At 60.8% G+C, this 21,063-nt stretch overlaps 1 protein-coding gene across 1 annotated transcript in view; it reads right to left on the reverse strand.

Moving 5' to 3' along the window:
• ZMIZ1 (zinc finger, MIZ-type containing 1) overlaps positions 1-21,063 on the reverse strand; it is a 182,575-nt gene that overhangs the window by 4,607 nt on the left and 156,905 nt on the right. The window contains exons 8-22 of the mRNA XM_012663351.1: positions 17,748-17,862; positions 16,531-16,748; positions 15,335-15,533; positions 14,089-14,361; positions 11,235-11,417; positions 10,209-10,286; positions 9,374-9,548; positions 8,818-8,959; positions 7,149-7,359; positions 5,858-5,963; positions 4,661-4,821; positions 3,607-3,674; positions 3,295-3,363; positions 2,576-2,820; positions 1,281-1,447 (exon numbers count right to left, since the gene is read on the reverse strand). Of these exons, the coding sequence (XP_012518805.1) occupies positions 1,281-1,447; positions 2,576-2,820; positions 3,295-3,363; positions 3,607-3,674; positions 4,661-4,821; positions 5,858-5,963; positions 7,149-7,359; positions 8,818-8,959; positions 9,374-9,548; positions 10,209-10,286; positions 11,235-11,417; positions 14,089-14,361; positions 15,335-15,533; positions 16,531-16,748; positions 17,748-17,862 (2,410 nt within the window). The remainder of the gene's footprint in view (positions 1-1,280; positions 1,448-2,575; positions 2,821-3,294; positions 3,364-3,606; positions 3,675-4,660; positions 4,822-5,857; positions 5,964-7,148; positions 7,360-8,817; positions 8,960-9,373; positions 9,549-10,208; positions 10,287-11,234; positions 11,418-14,088; positions 14,362-15,334; positions 15,534-16,530; positions 16,749-17,747; positions 17,863-21,063) is intronic.

Here is a 21,063-nt window from a genome sequence, read left to right on the forward strand (position 1 = left end):
TCAGAGGGGACAAAGGGGACCAAGACAGAAGCCCCAGAAGTCAGAGCCCTGCAGGGCGGACAGTAACTGTCAAAAACATGGCTAAAGCTCGACAAAGCAGCTATTTCCGATTTGGGGTCCCGGGGAGAGCCACGCAGTGCTTCTTCCTTCTCCCAGAATTCTTTTGGTTAATTTCACTCCCACTAAGAATTAAGGGTGGCTCTGGCCTGGCTCAGCGGCCAGTGGCAAAGCCGGTTCCGTGTGAGGCGTGTGGAACACAGTACAATGCAGAAGTCCCTTCTTCCTCCCAGGCCACGTGAAGGACGATGAGGGGCCTGGAGCGGTGCCTTCCGGCACGGGCCCACCCACCTCTGCTGCCAGGCACTGGCGAGGCCCCTGGGCTCTCTCCTGGGCTGGTGTGGCCCAGGCCCTGCCCGCCAGGTCCTCAGCAACTGCCCCTCCTCCTGCTAAGGCGAGAAACCAGGATGACTGAGGCCTCAGACAAGCCCTTGGGCCTCAGTTTCCCCCAAACCTCAACTGTTCTTCCTCCACCCAGGCATTGCCAGAAGTTTTGCTCCATTAGCACTTGGCCCCTGTCTGTCTTGCTCACACCTTGTCACCAGGCCTGGCCCAGGGCACGACTCAGAAAACGGTTGTTAAATTGAGTGGGCTCATCCAGCACTCACTAGATGAGGACTCCGGAGGACAGGAGGCCTCCTACCCCTGCCGCCGGGGCCACCGGAAGGGAAGGCCTGCGGACAGCACAGAAGGAGCTTTCTCAGCAACACGGGAATTATGGGTCAATAAATGCCAAACAGGACAAGAACTGAATACCCTGAGGATAATTAGAGTTCCCGGCATTTCTTTTTGCAGGAGGTGGTAACACCTTGAACATTCAGATTCTCGGGGCACAGGTGCTCGAGTTCAGGACAAAAGTGGAACCATGTTAAGTCAGTGTAAGAGTGTGTTACGTGGGGTGGGGGGAGAGAGAGAGAGGGTGGTCCGTGCACGCATATGTGTGCGTGTGTACGTAGAGTGAGAGTGTGTGTTCCGGAAGGAGCCTGAAGCCTCCCCGTGTGCAGAGAATCCGAAGTCCTGGGAGAAACAGCCAAATCCAAGGACACCGATGGGCCATAACTCAGCTTCAGTCAGGCCTCTTACCCCCCTCTGAGCCCCTGACCCAATTCTTGGTCCTCCCCTTTGCCTAGGAGGGAACCAGGGAATCTACATCCCACCGGGAGCCTTCTGCCCCTGTCAGCCCCCCAGGGCAGGGAGTGGGCCAGGGGGGTGGAGGTACTCACAGTTTCCTGCATGGGGTGACTGAGGGGCTTCTCGAGGGCGGCCATGTTGTTGGGCATGTCCGGGGGGTGGGAGAGCTGGGGGGGCCCGTGCATGAAGTCATTCATGGATGTCCCTCCGGGGTTCCCGTGGGGGAAGTCAAAGTTGCCATGGCCTTGGTAGTTGTTGCCTGGGAAGGGAACAAGATGGGAAAGGGGGTCACCCAGAGGGAAGGTGGTCACCCCATGGGAACAGGGAGTGTGTAAAACTATCAGCCAAGTCCTTTTCCTCCCAAGAGGCTGAGTCAGCTCCCACACCTTACACTTCCAGGGTGTACACGGGAGCAGCCATGTGGCCTTGCTCCGTGGGCTCTGGCATCCCATCCCAGGGCATGTGCCGCTCTCGTTGCTATGGAGGAGGGACAGAGTGGGAGGAAGGGGGTGGGCCAGGCTCCTGTGGGGCTGGTGAGGACACAGAAGGAGGCCCAAGCCTGAACCTGAAACAAGATCTGCTGAGTGGGTCCCCCCATGGCCACAGCAGGTGGTCAGGTTCTGCGAAGTCCACAAGAAAGCTGTGCCAGACTCAAGGTGACACCATCAGAAGCCAGCTGTCTGGCCTCGCTGGGCACTGTGCCCACCACCATGTGGCAGTGGCGAGACTCAGAAGATCGGAATGCAGGGGGGCTGGGCCCCTCAGCACGCTGTAGAGGTCTGGCTAGGTGGGCTAACCTCTCTGGGCCTGTCTTCACCCAGGAGCACTGGGGACCTGAGATCAGGGATCCCGGTGTGGGAGCTGCCACCTTCTGTATCTGAGGGTAAGGTATGTTCCAGGAACCAAGTGTCAGAAGGGGTGAAGCTTGGTCTGGGCAGCAGGGAGCCTAAGAGCCAGTGACGGTGACCTTGGTGGCCAAAGGCTAGGGCTCCAGGAGCCTGGACTCTGTCCCTGGGAGGGTGGGAAGGTTGCAGGGATAGGGCTGAGTTTTGTCCCTTCTGGAAAGTTACAGATACGGATGGTACAGAAAAATACAGGGGGCCGGGGGGAGACAGGAACTCCAGGTGGTGTGTTCTATCAGCAGCCCCAACGCAAGCTGCCTGGGGAGGTGGTGGCAGCTGTACGACCAGCAAAGCAGGCTCTGAAGCCCTGGGCAAGGGCCAATCTTAAGTCCGGTCATCTGGGAATTTTTTTGGGGGGTGTGTCACCTCTGCCTCTTCCACCACACCCTCTGCCATGCCTGCCACCACCAGCACAGAAATCCTGTGCCCCTGCTGAGACTCGGGGCTGCCCTCCTTCTCCCCTATCCCTGTCCGGCATCACCCACCTTGGCTGCTGTAGTCGCTGGAGTTGGTACCCCCGGGTGGAGGCGGGAGCGGGTAGGGGGATGGGCCAGGGCCCAGGGCCGCAATCATCTCCATGACGTTGGGCATGATCATCTGGCTGGGACTCATGGTCTTGAAGCGCTTGGAGGGGATGCCGTCAGGGTCATCCTTGATGTGTAGGTCTGACTTGATGGGCACCGGCCGCCAGCTGCATGTGGGGTCAATGGTGACCTCTTCAAACTCGGAGCTGCGGGGAGCAACGGGGGCAGAGCTGAGGCTCTGGGGTGCCATGCTTTGGACACAAAAAGACAAGGAGGCATCCTTGCCAGGGCGCCCCGCTCCCACTCTCCCCGCACTGTGCACAAGACAGAGCCTGGTGGGGACACTCCCATCTCTGTTTGGGAGATGGGGAGTTGGAGAGTGGAAAAAGCAAGTGGCTGGCACAGGGCGGCTGGCCTCCAGGCCTCCCAACTGGGGAGCGGCTGTAGGGGCACTGTCGGCTTCTTGCTTGGGCTGAGTTTTGTCCCATCTGCAAAGTTCATTTGCCCCAGCTCCAGAGGCCCCTGAGGCCAAGTGACAGAGAGGTGAGGGATGTGGGTCAGTGGTCTGCCGGTGGGGCGGGGGGCTGTGTCAGGGCTGTCCACAGACTCATCTTTCTCCAATCCCATTCTCGCACCCTGTCCCACCCGCCCCTGGCCACCCTGGCCAGGGCCCCACTTACTGTTGGATGGCATTCAGGATGCCCCACATGTACTGATCCACCTCCAGGCCCTCAAGCAGAGCAGTTTTACTGGAAAAGGAGAGCGAGGGCTTGACCTTTGCTCTTGGACCCGATGACGAAGGGGCACAGCCCACCCTCCCAGCTGGGTCCAGATCCTGCCCCTGTGACAGCTTGTAATTTGAGCCCCTCTGCTGTGTTTGGGTTCTGTTTTGCTTTTAGGGCAGGTGGAGGTGGCTGGAGCCCCAAGAACAGGGCCAGAGGGAGGCCAAAGGAGCTCTGCCCCTTTGCTGTGTGTAGGGGGGTGTCACTCACTTGCACACAGGACACCTCCAGGTCCCTCGCTCGCAATTTAGCTGCAGGTACGACTCCAGGTCAAAGCACTGCAGAGGCCACAGACAGGCAGACAGGAGAGACCAGAACTGTCAGAAACCATGTAGCTGTGCCTCGGGGTCTCCCAGGAAGATGTCCCCACCAGGGAGGGTGACAGGTGGTGGGAGAGACCCAGGGCTGGGGCTTAGGTGCAGTGAAAGGCATGCCACCTTCCTGCCCCACCAAGTCCCCAGTACCTCTGCCCCAGCATCCCTCACACCGCTCCCATCCCGAGCAACCCTGCACCTACATCCTCCGAGCCTTCCCGTACCCCCACTGCTTTTGCCGCATGACAGCCCTTCCCACTGAGGCCAGGGCAGCATGGACCTGGCCACCCCTTCAGCCCAGGGACCGAGAGCAAATCTGGGCAAGTTCATCCATCTGTGTCGGACAAATAATGTGACCAGACCACCCATGACACCCACAACTTTCTTCTGGAGGGAGGAGGCTCCCGTCCCACCACGAAGCCCTCAGGACCCGCTGAGGGCGACGGCCCTGGGCCCCTCTGCAGCCCACACCCAGGTCTTGCAGGGAGAGCTCCTCACGCCTCCCCCAGCCTGGGCTGCCCACACTTTGCACAGGGCTGCCACAGGCTGCTCAGACTGGGACGATCGCTCACGCCACAGCCACTTACTGGGTGCCTGCTCGGGCCAAGGCCCTGAACACAGCTGTGACCCAGGCAGAGGAATCCCTGATCTCAGGCCCGGTAATAGCCACAGCCATATGTGCGAGACTTCCAGCTGGCACCTGCCATTCTGCCAGCACAGGGACTGTCCACACCTACTTCCGCAGCCCCCCAGCCCAGCCTGAGCACACAGAGAAGATGCTCCAAGGATAAACGACGGCTGAAATGAGTGAGTGAAGTCAGCTGCCAACTGCCATGATGCCCTTCGGGACAATGTTTCGGCAGGCCCTGTCGTCCCCTCTGCCTACCCCTGGCCATCCAGCCAGAGTCCAGGTGGCTCGCCCTGGAGCTGGGCTTCCCGGGGCCGCTCACCTGGACGTGCTTGCAGTCGTGGCCTCGAGCAGGCAGCTGGATGCGCCGGAATGTGATGGGGCACTTCAGAGACACCTTGATGGCCGTCTGCTCCACGCCGTCCTCCCCGTTGAGGGTCGTGTTGCCTGACGAGGCAGCCACACTGCTGAAATTCCGCTTGACTGCGGGGCGGGAGGCGCAGGCGGGTGAGGAGGGCCGGGCAGTAGAACTTCGAGGGGGCAGGTCTGCACCGCTCCCCACCCGCTCCCGGCTGAAGCCTGCCCTGCTTCTCCCCAGCCCCACCATAGAGAAGGTCCAAAGCGGAGCAGTCAGACCACTGGGTGCCCCGGGCCGCCCCGCACTCTGGAAGGGCAGCCTCCCCGTGCTACACATGTAGCACCCAAGGAGGTGGCTGTGGCAGGTCCCCCATCTCTGCAGAACGGGCCCTGCCTTTATCAGGACTTTCTGCGAAGCTCGAGGACACCCAGCCTGGCACTTTCCTGCTTTACTGGGTCAGTGACAAGCTCCCCCGGGCGCTTTTGCGCTGAATTCTGCAAGCGTGGAAACAGACACAGACAACTGCCAGGTGGAATTTTAGAGCTTGAGGAGCCGCTGTGAAGAAGCAGATGCTAAGAGAGGGGCAGTTGCACGCCTCCCCGCACAGAGGCCCCGCGTCAGCACCCTGGGCGTCTCCTCCAAAGAAGCGGACTCTAAGCCAGGTCCCTCCTGAGTTCAAGGATAAGCTGTTGAGGTGGGGAGGCCAATCTGGCATCCACCCCCTGCCCTGTGCCTCCTGCCTGGTGGAGATCCTTCTCCAAATCCTCCCATCCTTCAAGGCCTGGCCCAGGCCACCACCTCCAGGAAGCCTGCCTAGACTGTCCTAACCATAGCGTTTTGCTTCAACCTTCCTCATGTCCTGTGCCGTTTTTGTAGGTGCATCTGTCCTGTCTCCCAGGCTGGGCAGCCAGCTGCCCTGTACAGGCCGGGTCCCAGAATTCCTGCTGGGCCTTGCAGCCCCTGGCTCATCTGATCAGCACCACAGCCCCAGGAGGAGGGCATGGGTCTGAGCTGGGGACTGGCGCTCAGGAACACCCAGAGCCCAGTAGCGACGTGCACGGAGCCAGAGGTCAGTACCAGGTAAAAAGTGACTATTTTTCAGCCCCAAACTCGGGCGGGGCTGGGGTCTGGCTCTCACTCCCTGTCCCAACCCCGACTTACTTTTCGTGATACAGTGCTCCGCGGGCAGGAGGCGCTTCTTGAGGAGGCCTTGCAGCACGGAGCGGACGGAGGGCCGGTGCACCAGCTGCAGCACGAAGAGGTGGGACTGCGGAGAGGGAGCAGACGCTCAGTTCCCACTCGCTGTCCCCACGCCCCACCCCGCCTGCAGCCCCTGCAGCCCTAGGCCACCCCCAGGCCCGAAGAACCCCACAATCCCACAGTGACACCACCTAGGACCTGTCAGAAATAGACTTAGGGGCCCAGGATACATCCTGGGAACTGCGAGCCCAGGCACCCAGGCTGCGGTCACCACTCTTGGAAAGCTGCCTCCACTCTAGCCAGCAAGGTGGACTGATGCTGACACTCCCCCTGGAAGAGGTTATGGGACACGCAGCACAGGACTGGTGGCCGCCCGCCTTGCTGTCTAGACTCCCCTACCACTGCTTTCCAGCATGCGACCTTGGCCCTTCCTGCCAGAGGCTCATCCTCGTCTTCACTCCTCCAGGAAGCCTTCCAGGATTGCACACCCCAGCCACCCCACACCAGCCCCCTGACAGCTGTGCAGCCTCACACAGCACCGCTGTTCCTGTGACTCCTATCTCTGCGTGGCCTCAGAGCCCCATGCTCAAAAGAACAGGATCAGAGGGGTTCCTTCTCCATGTCCCCCAGGGAGGTCAGCAGAGCGGGCGGGCAGTTAACTTCCAGGCAAGTGCCTTGAGCCCAGCCTGTGTGCTGGGCTCTGATCTCTGGGGTACACGAGGGTGGCTGAGAGGTGGTCCCAGATCAACATGTCATGGGTTGGAGGGACACACGCACACGACTTTGGCACAATAGGTTTGGGGAAGGAGGGAGGGAACTGACCGTGGGTTTGGTAGAGTTGGGTCTGAGGAAAAGGTGAGAATATGACAATTTCTGGCGAACGGGGTTAGAGCAGAACATAGCTTGGAGGGACACACAGAACTTCACCGATGGGGTGCAGGGGAGAAGCTGGCCCTACAGGGGTGAGGTGGAGGTGTGTGCAGAGAACGGGTGGGGTCTGAGTGTACAAGGGAAAAGGGCCACGTCTGAAGCCAGGGCACGGTGGCTCTGAAGGCGCACCGAGTGTGACGCTTATTCCACGGCCCTGGGTGGTGAGCGGGGCACTGCAAGCCTGTGCAGTTGTGTTTCTGGACGATCACTTGGCAGCTACGGGGAGGGGGACAACACCCAAGGACAAGGCTGAGGACCACAGCGGGTCGAGCGTCCGTGCTGCCTGTGCCCCCACAGCCCCAGGCCCGCCCGCCACACTCACGCAGCAGCAGGCCGTGACGGTGATCTGGATGGTGTTGCGGCCCGGCTGGCACACGTGCTTGAGGTGCAGGGGCTTGTGGGACGTCTTGTTGTCACCGCGCTCGATGGTGAGGGGCGTGGCGTTGACGCTGACCTGCACCGAGGCCGGCCAGTTGGTGTTCATCTGCCGGTCCTCGTGGTGGTAGCACTTGAACTGCAGCTCCAGGTCAGACCTGGGGTGAGGGAGGGCGGGTGGCTCAGGGCAGCTCTGCTGGGGGCTGTCTGTGGCCTCTGTGACCCCGAGCCAGGCTGCACACCTCTACACGCACCACAGCCCGAGATCCCCAGGACCCCATCCCCGGCACAATGGCTCCCCCAGGCTCACGGAGTTCTGGTCTCTCACCCCAGCTATTCCTTCCTCCGCATCTCCGGTCAGAACCCACCCGGCACCCAACCTGCCCCCAGGCCTCCCCTGGGCCTTCACTCCTGCCACACCCCACGCTCTGGTTGCAACCTCCCCAGTTTCCCCAGGACAGAGGGATGGAAGAACAGACACCAATTTGACCAGACTGGCTGCGAGGCTGATTATGCCCGTCTCCAGAACTGTTGGAAGCAGCCCTCCCGGGCCAGGGCCATTTCTGGTTTAGCCCACCCCCAAGGTGGTCCCCGAGGACACAGCGCTGAAGGAGTGGCAGGAACCAGCAGTGAGCACGTAGGCGTGACAACCAAGCAGGGAGCAGGGGCCTCCCAGGCAGGGCCACTCCCAGGTAGGGAGTGTGGGTGAGCAGGGGCCCAGCCCAGGCAGGCTGCACAGCGGGCTGTCCTGTGCCGGAAGACTGCCCTCTCCGGCCCGAGTGGCCGGGCTCTGTGTCCTAAGTGCCCATGCCAGCTCTCTCTCTGGCTGCCTCACTGCCGTCTCTGCAGTGTGGCTGAGATGATGGCAAGGGGTGTGTGTGTACGTGCCCAGTGCAGAGAAGCATCTCTTGCCCTCCAGATGCTCACTGGGCAGCGAGGGGGCCCTAGTCTCAGGCACAGTGACACACTGTGAGCCTTGCCTGAGGACAAAGGACCCAGAGGTGGAGAAACCCATGGGTTGGTTCTGGCATCCAGGAGACCTGGGCTCAAGTCTCAGCTTTGCGAACTCACACAAACTAATCCACTTCTCTGGCCTCAGTTTCCTCATCTGTCAAAAAGGAAGGCATTGTGCACTCCCAAGATGCAAGCAGGTCACATGTGGAGGCCCTGAGCACAGGCCTGGCCCAGCAGGGCACCTCCAGGCCCTGCGCCCCCGCATGTGCCCACGTGTCTAGCAGTAGCCAGCCCGGTGCCCAGCCCTGTGCAGCCTGGCGCAGGCCTGCCACCCTCGCCGGACTCTCCACTCTACGTTCCCGGCTCCTGCCATGTGAGTCACACTCAAATGCTTGACTGCTGTTCCCTCCTGCCAACTCGGGGCCTCAGCTGGGACACCCTTCTTCTCAGCCTTTAGGTCTGACCTGGCCAGCTTTCCCTCTGGGGTCAGTGACAGCTGCCCCCTGCCCATGGGCCAAGATGCCTCGGCTGTCCACCCCACATGCCTACGGACTCCCCGTGACATCCCCAGGGCCTCGCACAGGGGTGGGCCCGGTCAATGATGTGGAACAGGCGAAGGTGATAGAAAGAAGCCGGTCATCCCAGGGGCCCCTGACACGCACCTCCACATCAGCGTCTGGTGGACCGTGGGACGCAGGTGAAACACGTGGTTGCTGACAGCCAGGTTGTGCTCCAGGCGGAAGGGCTCCAGCACCACGCCATCCCGCACGGGGAACGTGAGCCGCAGCTCGTCGTTGTGGTTGGCTAGGGTGGGACAGGAGGCAGGTGAGCCACAAGCCCCCCGGCACACAGGCGCACAGGACTCCAGGGCCATGGGTGGGACTCGCTCACCCGGGGCTGAACACCCAGAGGAGGCAGCGCGTGTAGATGGGGGCAGAGAGGCTGGGAAGTACCCAACACATACCAGCGAGCCACGTCTTTATCCCGGCCACCTGGCCCACCCCAGCCATACATCCCCTCTGCTCCCACCTGCCTCCCTGCTCCAGAAGCCCAACCTGTTCCTCCCATAGCAGAGGGCGGCCCAGCCGCCACCTCAAACATCCCTCTGGGTGGGGCCTACCTGCTCTCAAGCCCTCTGCCCTTTCTGCAAGCGCCCCCAACTGGAGGGCCCCCAGGTGGAGCTGCCTGACAAGGTGGGGGCGGAAGTGGGGCCCTCACCTGGGGGTGGTGGCAGAGCACTCATATTTGGCTTGATGTCAGGTGGGAAGGGTGGTTTGACGTCTTGGCTGGGGGACAAATAGGGAGGGATGCTGCTCCCGGGGGTCATGGGGGGCGTGGGGTTCCCTGGAACAGGTGAGTGGGGATAATTTGCCACAGGAACCGGCCTGGGAGGCTGGAGGGAGAGAGAAACCACACAAAGGTTATGGGGACACGGGGACAGAAGGGGTCGTGGTTGTGGACACACACCTCGTTCACCCCAGGGTCCCAGGGCCACGCCCCTCCTGCCGAGGGAGGAGAGCCTCCCCCAGGGAAACCCTCCCTACCCTTCATCTGGTCTCACACCTACTGAGCTCCTCCAGTGCTAGGTGGACACAGACCCCCCCACCCACGTGACCAATGCGGACACTGAGGCTCAGGTGAGGGACTTGTCTTACAGAACCCTGGGAGAGGAGGTCTGCTGTCTGCTGGCAGGCGTCCCCACGTCAGGACTCTAGGCCACACCCTGCACGCCCACCCACCCCTCCAGGGCCCCCAGATGGAGTCGGGCCTGCAGAATCCCAGGCCCAGATTCCCCAGGCGCTCCTCCCTCTCCCTTGGTCCTCGCCTTGTTTTCTTTCAGGACTGGCACGGACCACACTTGTCCCCGCTTTACCCACCCGGAGCTGTGGAGTCTCAGTCCTAGGCATCTCTGTGCCCCTGAACAGATGACCAGGAAGTATTCCCCAACCCGTGGACCCCTCCTAACGTCCAGAGAGGTCAGGGCAGGAACAGTAAAAACCCTTAGACACAATTGCCTGTGGCTGAGAATTTTCAAAATTAAAATGGAACATACCCTATTGACATTCCCTTGGCTGTAGTTACTGTAGCTGCTTCCCGAGAAGGTGTTATTTTGTCCATTAAACTGTTCTGGCTGTGAAAACAAGACAGACGATGCTATAGTGGGAGGCAGGAAAGCTATCAGGGGCCCACTCTCCCTCCTGGTGTTACGCTGGCCAGGAGCACAGGGCCTGCGGCAGACACCATGCAGTGCAGGGGAATGAGGGGGCAGGCCAGGCCTCCCCTCGGGGACAGCGTTTTGCCTCTCTCTGTCCACAGCCATGAACTTAGCAACAGAGTTTACAAAAACAGCAATACCTAGTATGCTGAAGTTGGAGCAAAAATGGCAAACCCATACGGAGGATGGTCATGTAAGTTAGCATGGTTCTTTGGCAAATAAATGTAAAATAGCGAAGCGTCTTCTTCACTCCTGAGAATGTATTTTATAATAATTCTGAAGAAGAACAAGGCTATATTCTTGAAGATATTCATCACAATGTTACTAAAGAAGTGAAAAATCAGAAGCAACCCAGATGTCTAACGGAGAGGCAATAATGAAATATGATACGGTTATTTTGGTGGAACATTAGGCAGCCATTAAAAGTGAAAACTATAGACTCTGTAGCAATAAATAACATGTTTGTGATTTCATGTTAAGTAACAGATGCAAAACCACAGCTGTAGTAACAACCTTACGACGTGCTGGCACCCAGCCGCATGTAGGGAGACAAAGTTTCGAATGCAATGTTAATGTATCCAGGGTGTGTGATTTTTGTTTCAAAAAAAAATGAATTTTCTTTATCACCTTGCGAATGCCACAAATAAGAAGAGGAGAAAGAAACCCATCATCCAAGCCCCGTGAGAATAGTGACCAAGAAAAGCCAGTCTGACTTTCTGGCCATGCAACTCAGCTCTGAGCACATGGGGGCATCCAGAAACCTCCACCTACCCCTCGGTGTCTTCAGGGGGGTTAGCAATGTGAGGTGTAGGGAGGGAAGGGGTGAGGCTTGGGGTGGCGCGGGTGCCCGGTGGTGGGACTCACCTTGTAATACTGCCCCATGTTGACCGTGGGGGGCGGGTACTGCCCCGTGCTGGGCTGGCTTGGCATCCTTTGCCCCGGGTAGTTGGGAGAGGTGAGCGGCCTCGGGGGGTTGGGGGTGGGGTACTGGCCTGGCTGGGTGGGGAACTGGCTGTTTGGTCCATATTGCTGGTTTCCATAGTTGGGCTGTGGTGGCAGAGAAAGGACAGGGGAAAGGTCACCAATGTCTCGTAGCCGAGACACTCACCTGAACACCAGGACTGCACCCACCTCCTCTGCTTGGCCTGGGCTACTGTCCACCCACAAGCCACCCTCCCCATCTGTAAAGGGGGAGCAGCCAGAGGAAATGATGCCTGAGGCCCCTTCTTGCCCTGATATGCAGGGACAGGGCATGCCGCCTGTCCGGCTCATGGGCCACCTCCCCAGAAAGCTGTTCTTCCTGGAGCACATGCGCTCTGAGCTCCAGGGACACTTTCATAGCGTCTGACCCAGGCTTAATTCTAAGCCCCTCTGTATCTCTGCTAGTGCTCGGTTCAGGGCTGTGTTACCCAGTGTGTGCCTAACGTGCTGCGGGAACACAGCCGACAGGCTATGCTTCCAGAAAGGTGACCCCTGTGCCCCTGCATGCTGAGGCTGAACATGGATGGCGTTCTTCCCGCGCCCCACACAGAGCAGAACACACACCTAGTGTTCCGTTTCAGGCCATCAACAACCTGCCGTCTGTGCAGGGGCCGAGAGCACCAGGTTGGTGCAGGGACAAGACAACTTCTCTCAGGAGGAGCAATTTAGAGAGAAGAGACGGTGCCACCCTCCAACCACCATTCCCTGTCTGAAAAATCAGGTGACCCTCAGGGCCACATGACATCCTGCGCATCAGTGGTTTCTTCTTCCCTGTCTGTTGAAACTCCCTGAGTGTCTCTCTTGCCCTCTAGGCGCAGAGGTCCCGTTAATCGCTGTGTCCCCATGCCTGGCAAAGTGCCCTCAATCAATACTTGCTCAACAAACGAAGGCCCTTGGGTAAACATCAAAGCGTGTCAGCGTGGAAGAACTCTCTATAGCTCATGCTGTTGCGACATGGTGGCGGCTCTGCGCGACACTGAGGCTCCCATCATGGGAGGTGTGTAAATGGCTGGTGCCTGCCCACCCACCAGGCTGAGAGCTGAATCCTCTATGGGGCCAGTGACCCAACTCCAGCTCCTGCCCTAAGGTTTCAACAATTCCAACACAGTGTAAGGGCCCCGGCGAGCGGAAGACCAGTCTTTCCATTCAGGGTCGGGCCTCACGGGCTGTGACTACCCCGTGTCACAGCCCAGTGCCAGTGATTTTGCAGCTGGGTGGCAGCAGCATTCTACAAAGAGATGACTAATGCAGTGAAGACACCGAGAGTCTCTGGCACGCTCTCTCGTGCATTGGTGCAGGTGCAGAGTGGCGCTAATGACCAGGGATTCCGCCGCAGCCCCCTGCACACCGCCTCCCCTGGTCTGGCAGCCCTGAGGCTGGGCTCACAGACGCAGCCCTAGCCCAGCCAGTGGGGACGCTGGGAGCTTGAGCACAGAGGAGGCTGAGAAGAGGCCCAGAAATTGTGTGGGGGCTGTGCCCTGGGAGTGAGGCCAGGAGCTCGAGGTCCCCTGAGGACAGGCAGGGCCTGGGAGCCAATGGTCCTTCTCTGGCCCCTCCCTGAACTGTTGCTGACCAGGCAGAGGGTCAGGCCTTGACCCAGCCTCCTGGACCCCGACCTCTCTCTCCCCTCTCGGACTTGGGACACCTCTGCCCGTTGCCAAACCACCCAGCCCGTGTTAGGGTGGATGCTGATGGGAATTGCACAAATCTTTTAGGAACTTAGAGTCTTTGGGATCGAACCCCACTGTAAGCCCAAGCTGAACACCACAGTCCTGAGACCAGACGGGAGGAGGAAACCTTCCCGAGAGTGGGCGTGCGAGCAGAGACCTGGGCGCCGTGCTCAGGGGGGTGCCGGGCAGTCAGGGCAGGCTCCGCAAGGGGTGTCTGCCGGCTCAGGATGCTGGGGCCCTGTGTCTTCTGCAGGTGAACTAACTCCTCACCTGGGTGCCCAGGGGGGCAGTTGTGCCACCTTGTTTCCAAGTGTTCCCTGGAGGCCCTGTGACATGCCCTCCCGGGCACCCGTGTTCTCTGAGCCACGCTGAGTCCCACACAACCTGCGTGCATCATTCCTTTGTGGGTCTCCACACAAACCTTTTCTTTCCTGCTAAGGTCTCAGTTCCCGGAGGGCAGGAGGTGTGGGTTTGACTTCCCTAAATCTTCCCCAACGCCGTGGCTGAGCCAGACGCAGTGCTCCTCCCGACAGAGCGACTGACCTTGGATGGAGACAAGCCCTCAGAAGCACACTGCCTGCCTGCCGATCGTCCCCGACACGCACCGCCGCTGTGCTCTGCAAGGGTTTGTCTCCGCTCTCACTCTTGGAGGGAGGGTGGGGAAGTCCTCGCGCGGGTGGGAGGAACTAAACCCACAGTCACCCCATTACTGTCTGAGCCAGGGCAGGGGAACAGCTGGAGCAGCTGCTGCTTGCCGAGTGGCTGCACAAGCCAGTCCAGGGTGAAGCACGTCACAGACATCCCCTCGCTCAGGTCCCCAAGCAGCCTGAAGAGGTGCCACGCCATTTATAAATGAAAAAATTAAGACTAGGGGAGGTGGCATGACTTGCTCAAGGTCTTCCAGTTGGAAAGTGGTAGAACCAGGTCTCGAACCCAGGAGCACCTGACTCCTAAGGTTCTGCCTCTTGGTCCAGGTGTTCTGAGGTCAAGCCCACCCCTTCCAAGGCACTGCCCACAGCCCCGTGTGTCCAAGCCCAGGCCTCCCACCCGCCCGCTGCCCCACTCACCTCTCCCGGGTATGGCCTCTTTATGCTCTGAATGGGGAGGGACTGGGGCCGGGGGCCCGGGTACGTCTGCTGGGGCATCCGCTGCCCATGCGTGCCAAAGGGGCTGATGCCGGGCGGCCGGGGCTGGTTCATGCCCATGGGAGGGCCGCTCATCCCCGAGGGCGTCATCCCAGCCGCCATGCTCGCGGGGTTCATGCTGCCCGCCATGGAGGCAGGCCCCCGCGGCCCGGGCTGGTTCATGAATTGGCTGTTATACGCCTGGGTGGGACCCATCTGGAAAGAGGAACAGACCTTCAACGGGAGAAGAAGAAAAAAAAAAAAAAGAATAAAATGCCACATGCATTGAAAGTGCAGGGAGGGCGTGGTGGGGAGGTGGGGGCTGGGGGAGGGGCGCTTTCCTGGGCGGCTGTGGCAGGTGCCCCACCAGGGCCCAAGGGAGCACTGTCCTCCAGGGCTCCCTGCTGCCCTCTGCAGGCCGCACAGGAAAGATGCAGCTGGGGGTGTCACGGGCTGGGTAGGGGGTGGGGTCACTCCAGTGCACAAGCAGCATTTCCGGGGAGGCAGGCAGGGCACAGGGAAGAGGGTGCAGGGGCGGGGAGGGGCATGGGAGGGTGAAGGTGGATGAGGATGGAGGCAGGAGCCCGAGTGAGGCTGAAGCCCCTTTTCTGGAAGCCCCCGCCCCGCCCTTGGTCCTGGCCAGTGGAGACACACCCTCCATCCACAAAGTCGGACTCAGCCCAGCTTCTACTTCTGCCCACTGCCCTGCAGTCCCCAGCCCCACGCCCCTGTCCTGCAGCCCTATGGGGGCTCCCCTCTCGCCCCCACCCAATCCTTCTGGAGGTCAGAGGAGCAGCACCGGGGCCCGGGCAGAACGCACAGATTGGGTGATGAGGAGGGCACTGGCCTCAGAGGCCACCCAGAAGACAGACTGGCCACAAGGCAATTTTGAGACACCCATCCCACTCCTGGGTGAGTAGGGGGCCAGAGAGCAATGTGGGACCCCCTTCCCGATATGCAGTCACACACGAGCCACCAACCCATGCAGAACAAACGAGTGCTCAAATACCACCTGCCACAGCCAACCACACTGACACAGCCATATTCTAACACACACCCCTCCACGTGTTTCCAAGAAAACCCAAATGCACCCCGCCAGCACCAGCTCCGCCAGCACCCCCAGCTCTGATTTCCTGGGGCTGCCTGCCTAGCTCAGCTGTGCTGGACCAGGACTAGTGGGGACCCTTACCGGTCCATACTGGTTTATATCCTTGTTCTGCGTCTCCTGCAAGGCTGCCACGGTGGCCGTGGCGGTGGCTGTGGCCGTGGCTGCTGCTGCTGCCACTGCTGCTGCTGCGGCGGCGGCCGCTGGCTGAGTGAAGTCAGCAGGCGGCCGGGTGTGCGGAGGGATACCCATGCCCGCAGGGGCATTAGGACCCCCAGGGTAACTGCAGGGAGAGAAGAGCGGAAGAGTTAGACACTGCCCGTATCTGCAGATCAACCCATGACAAGGCTTGGGCTGGGAGGGAGAAGATGGGGCTATGCCCAGAGGGGACATGGCCTGCTGGAGGTGGCAGCCATTTGGGCCACTTGGTGACTGCCAAGCCGCTGTGCTCCCGGAGCCCTCACTGTGTGCTGGGAGGTACTGCCCCTCACTGCGTGCTCTTGGGCCCCGGTGAGCCCATCCTCCGGAGGACACCGAGCCTCGGCCGCCTGCCCAAGGCCCTCTAGCAGTGACGGTGCAGCTGCGGGTGCAGCTCCAGGTGTGTCTGACACCTGTGTTTAACCACCAGGCTGTCTGCTCTGCCAACTCCAGGCCAGAAACCCGCTGTGGTCAGTCCCAGGAGCTGGCACGGGGCACGGCCAAAGTGGGGGTTTAGGACAGGGCTGCCGGCAAGAGGAGGGCAGGCGCCTCTGCCTGTCTGCGTCAGTCCCGCCTCAGGTCACCTCCCAAAGCTCCTTCCTGGGATTACCCGCCCCTCCCCTCCTGCCTCCTGAGCCCAGGGACTCCTGTCTCTGCACAGTTCTGCCCCAGCGGATCAGCAAGGCAGAGTGATTTCCCCGGCCTGCTTAACTGTCTCTAGACAACTGGACCCACCTACGGCTGCTCTTACCCTCATCCAGCTCTCAACGTCTTCCAATTTATTAAAGACGCGAGGCAGAGAAGGGTCATTTGGGGAGATGAGAACATCATCCTTCTACGCCTATGGGCCTGACAGCTGTCAGAACAGGCCCAGCTGCTGCGGCACCTGCAGGCCAGCCCCAAGAGCTGGGGATGACTGTGCGCCTTCGACGCATGGGACAACCGAGGACAAAACAGGTGACAGGGCTCGCCCACGGTTCTCAGGCCATGAAGCACGGGAGCTGGGATTTAAATGGGACCCACTCCTGGATGGAGGGAGAAGGGCAGGGCTGAAGGCTGCTGCCCGGGCCGGTCCCACTCACCTGGCCCCGAAGCCCCCGCTGCCGGGGTAGTTGGGCCGGCCGTACATGCTCTGCTGGATGTAGGGCTGGGCGGGGCCGGCCTTGGCCGAGAACTGCTGCTGCTGCCCGGCGAACTGCGGGGAGTTGAGGCCGGGGTTGCTGGTGGTCATGCCCGACGCCATGGGGTTGCCGCCTGGATTCATGGGGTTGTTGGCATTGGCCATAGGGTTCCCGAGAACCTGCGGGCAGAGAAAGTAGCTGTCACCCAAGCTGGTATCCAAGGGGACAAGGAGAGGAGAATGAGGGTGGCATTAGCCAGTCCATAGTGCGGGTGACTGGAAGGGGCAGGCCTGGGAAGCAGGCAGGGATGGGCACGAGAACCTTCCTTGTGACGGAGGGAGGTGAGGGCACAGGACCCAGGTTCCCAAAGCCAGCTCAAGTGCCCCCGGGGCCTGGGTAGCTGCAGCGAAGGGACGTGAGGCTGCTCCTGTGTGCGGTGGCAGGTGGGAAAGCACTGGGCTACTCAGCCTCCCAGCCCACAAAGGGGCCTGGGTGCCAGAGGGTCCGGCCGCCGGAGGCCCTGGGCTTCTGCTCTGTGAGGGCCAAAAGAAGCCCAACTTGCCGCTCTGGAGGGCAGCAGTGTCCCGGCCAAGAGGCTCTGGGGCCTGAGACTTCGAGTAAGCCCAACAGTTCCCTCCAGGGCAGCAACCAGCCCTGAGCCCCTGTGTGGCCACCGCTGAGGCTGGCAGAGGCTGGGCTGGTGGGAGACCCTCGGTGAGGGCAAAGGAAGACTGGAGGAAAGAGGGAGGAATGGGAGGGAGGCAGGCTTGACCAGGTGGCTGGCTGGGGGTCTGTCACAGGATTAAGGCACGACATTTTGCTGAAGTCTAACCCAGGCCATGCAGGGTCAAAGACTCAGACTTTGGAGCCCCGAGGCCAATAACACACAGGAAGTTTTCCTGTTTTTCCAACCACAGTCCACATGAACCAGGGAAGAAGCCCTTGCGGACTGTCCAATGAATGCCATTCCCCAAGAAAGGCCCTAGGATGGGGACAGGGGACAGAGGCTCAGTGCTGCCCTCCTGAGGTGGGTGTGGACCCTTTCTGGAGTGGAGACAAGTCTACGGCTGAGTGTGACCTGGAAGCCGGCCTTCCCAGCCGGGTGACCCGAGGGCCTCAGGGGTCAAGGGACACTCCTGTCAAGAAGGAGCTGTGGCTGGGGCAGGATAGGCTCTTACCTGGCTCTGGGATGTGTTGGTCACTCCCCAAACCGTGGTGACCACGGAGAGGGAGCCGGGAGGCTGGTTGGTGTTCTGCTGCCAAGGGACAGAGTCATAGGGGAACGACCCATCACTGTAGAGGGAGACAGAGGGGAGAGGCTCAGGGGCCGCGTCCACCACCCCACCACACTACTGCAGCTCCCAGCCAGGCCTGGACCCCTTGGCCTGCTGCGGTGCCTGATGCAGAACACGTGTGCCTGGCATGGTGACAGGCTGTGCAGAAGTGACCACCTCTCCCCATCACTGCAGGGAGCCAGCTCCACGGCCGTCTCACCTCAGCCCAAAGTCCACAGGCCACGCAAGGAGGAGGCGGTGGTGTGACCTGAGGCTCAGTCTAACCTCTTTCCCCCGGGCTCTGACTCCATGTGGAGGGGATCTCCACGCCACCTTCCCCTTGGAACTGCCCACTGAGGGCTTGGCTCTTCCCCCGCCGCCCCCCACTGCCTCCTGACCCCCCGTGGTGGGGGGCCGCTGAGCCCTGCCGTGACTTTGATGATGCAGTGTTTCCAGCATCACCCTTCCTTCCTTACCAACAGGACCCGCCTCCACTCGGCTCTATTGGGCACATCCCCGCCGGGCTAATCTCCCTCCAAGCCCTAAGACACTGGGCACAGTCAAAGACCTTCAGTGGCTTCCAGTGCTCACGAGGCAAAGTCCAAACCCCCACTTCAGAACAGTTTAGCCACTGTCCCCCCCTTCCCTGCTTTCCACTTCGGCTCTGTCCTCTCTCGGAGCTGCCCCCTGAACACTGCCTCCCCTCCGCCAACCGGTGCCACACCTTCCCCACCCCTCACTGGGCCAGGCAGTTCCCACCTTGCTTGGGGATGTCTCCCTGGGGAGCCCCCACACACCAGAAGCAAGGACTTAACCTCTGGCCCAACACACTGCCCTTGGCCTACAGTGGTGTCCAGCGATGCCTTCCTACTAACTGCCGTGGTGCAGGAGACTGGGTGCCAACGGATCCTGGCGAGAGGAGAAGGGCACGAGCTTGAGAGGGGCAGGCGGGCTCACGGCATGAAGCCCTGCCGGGATGCCAGCCCCCGAGAGTGCGGGGCTGAGGCTGCTTCTCCCCCTAGAGCCCGCACTGGCTCTCCGGCACTACCCCTTCATCGAGGGTCACCAAATCCCGGACGCAAACCCCAGGGAGAGCAGAAAAGCAAAGCACCCACACCTGCGGCACTGCCTACATCCACCCAGGGCATCCCACGGGGGGTGAGGCCTGCAGTGCAGCACTGCCAGTTGCCGCGGGTGTGTGTGCACTGGGGGAAGGGGATCTGGAGGAAGGCACCTCGTGTCTCTGGCTGGCTGGTGCCGGAGTCACAGCAGACAGCGGAAGACGAAGGCTCTTGTCTCACTCACACCTGGAGAACTTGTACCCGGGCCCATGGGCTGCTCCAGCACTAAGAATGCGAGTGGGGTGCAAAGAGCCCAGCCCACAGGCAAGGATGTCTGGGAGGGAGACGGAGTCCCGTGTGACCAGCAGGCAGAGAGCAGCCAGAGTGGTGGAGTCTGCAATCCTGCGCCTTGCTCGGCTGAGCCCTTGGCAATGTTGGTCATGTCGGACGGGCTCCTGCAGAGGTGACCAGCCTGGAGGGCAGGAGCCTGTCACTGTCTGCTCACACTTGTTCCTCCCCTGCCTGGATGTCGTCTCCCTGAGATCTCTCCGCCCGCCGGCCCCTGGGTTCCTTCCTGTCCCTGCGCAGGTCGTCGGAAGGGCCTGCCCCACCATCCTGGTAAAAGGAGTAACCCCGCCCCACATTTCCTTTCCCCACACCCCGGCTTTGCATTGTTTTCACAGCACTCCACCGCTGTCATAATCATGTATTTATTTGACTATTCTCCACCTGCACTAGCACAGAGCTCGTGACGGCAGAGGCTTTGTGCTCAGGGCCCGGTGCAAGTGTCTGCACTCAACTCTCCTCATCTGTAAAACGGGCGTAAGAATGATTCCCGCACTCTACGCTCAGTGTTTTCCAACTGCAGGTCACAGAACCTGAGTGGGCGATGACATTGAACCAGCGGGAGGGAAAAAAGAGGCTTTCTCAGCTGAGACATGACACAGACTTGAGATGACTCATGATTTCTGGGGGAAACCTCAGGACTAGAATTACAGGAGGAGCTAGTCAGGGCACTTAGCTGGCGGACAAGAGGAGGGCTAGTGGCCTGTGGAAAGGGGTGAGACCCAGATGCATGGGCCAAAGGTGACAGTGGCAGACTCCGTTCCCGAGGTGGCAGACTGGGGACCAGGAGCCCAGAGAGAGCAGGTAGTGCAGAGAAGCACGAGAAAGCAGGCAGTGAGCTGTTCCTCGGGGAGGCTGGGCTGCAGCCACCTCTGCTCTCCCAGGAGGTCGCTGGGGACCCGAGCACCACCTGGCCCCGCGGCTGGCACACCAGAGCCTTGCAGGGAGGCCTGGCAGGCTACCGCTTTAAAAAACAAAGAGGAGACCCCTGGACACCTGCTGTCCTGCAAGGCCCACATCCTAGGTGTGTTGGACAAACACAGGATCATCTATAACTCAACAAAACACAAGCCCGAGTCTCTTCTCTCCCCAGGACTTCTGCCCGCAAAGTTCTTGCCAACTCCCCAGGCCAATGTCAAATTAGAAAGGGGTCCCTGTCCTTTCAGAATATGGCTGTCCAGGCTCAGGAAGTAAGCGCCCCCCGGCCCCCAGGGAGCCCCTGGGAGCTGGCAGCTGCTGCCTCGCCACCTCAGCCGGGGAGGCCCTGGCTCACTGGGGACACTGCACAGGCCACAAACGAGCTCCCAACTGCCCTGCAGCTCCGTGGGTGGGCCTTGTGGGCGGAAACCGGCTCCTTCCTGTTTTGCCCCCTCCACCCCAAATTCGGTGAGAAGCAAACTTAACCAATGTTCCCAAACTGGGCAGCCCACCTTCTGACTGGAAGGTTCACCGCCCCCAAGCGAAGATGCACATGGACACGTCGGGGACATGTATGTGCACACGCACACAGGGCCCTGCTGGCATATTGCTGCACACGCGGGGGAGAAACAGGCACCCGCACGTAGGGCGGCCTCCGGACGTGCCTGCCTGCACACGCACCTGCTGCAGAAGCAGAAGTGGCAGCCGCACCGACGCGGCTGTGACTCATCTCGCTCTGGGGGAGATGGCTCCCGCTGCCACAGCGAAGGCTTTCGCCCCGGCGGGCCCCCCGCGGCTGCTCTGCCGACGCCACCCCTCTGCTGGACTCAGACACCACCGGATGTCGAGGACAAGCCAGCCTCCTGGGCTGCTACCAGGGACGCAAGGCCCGGCCG

The sequence above is a fragment of the Propithecus coquereli genome, unplaced genomic scaffold (assembly GCF_000956105.1).
Source record: "Propithecus coquereli isolate 6110/MARCELLA unplaced genomic scaffold, Pcoq_1.0 Scaffold80, whole genome shotgun sequence".
In the NCBI taxonomy this organism is placed as follows: Eukaryota; Metazoa; Chordata; class Mammalia; order Primates; family Indriidae; genus Propithecus; species Propithecus coquereli.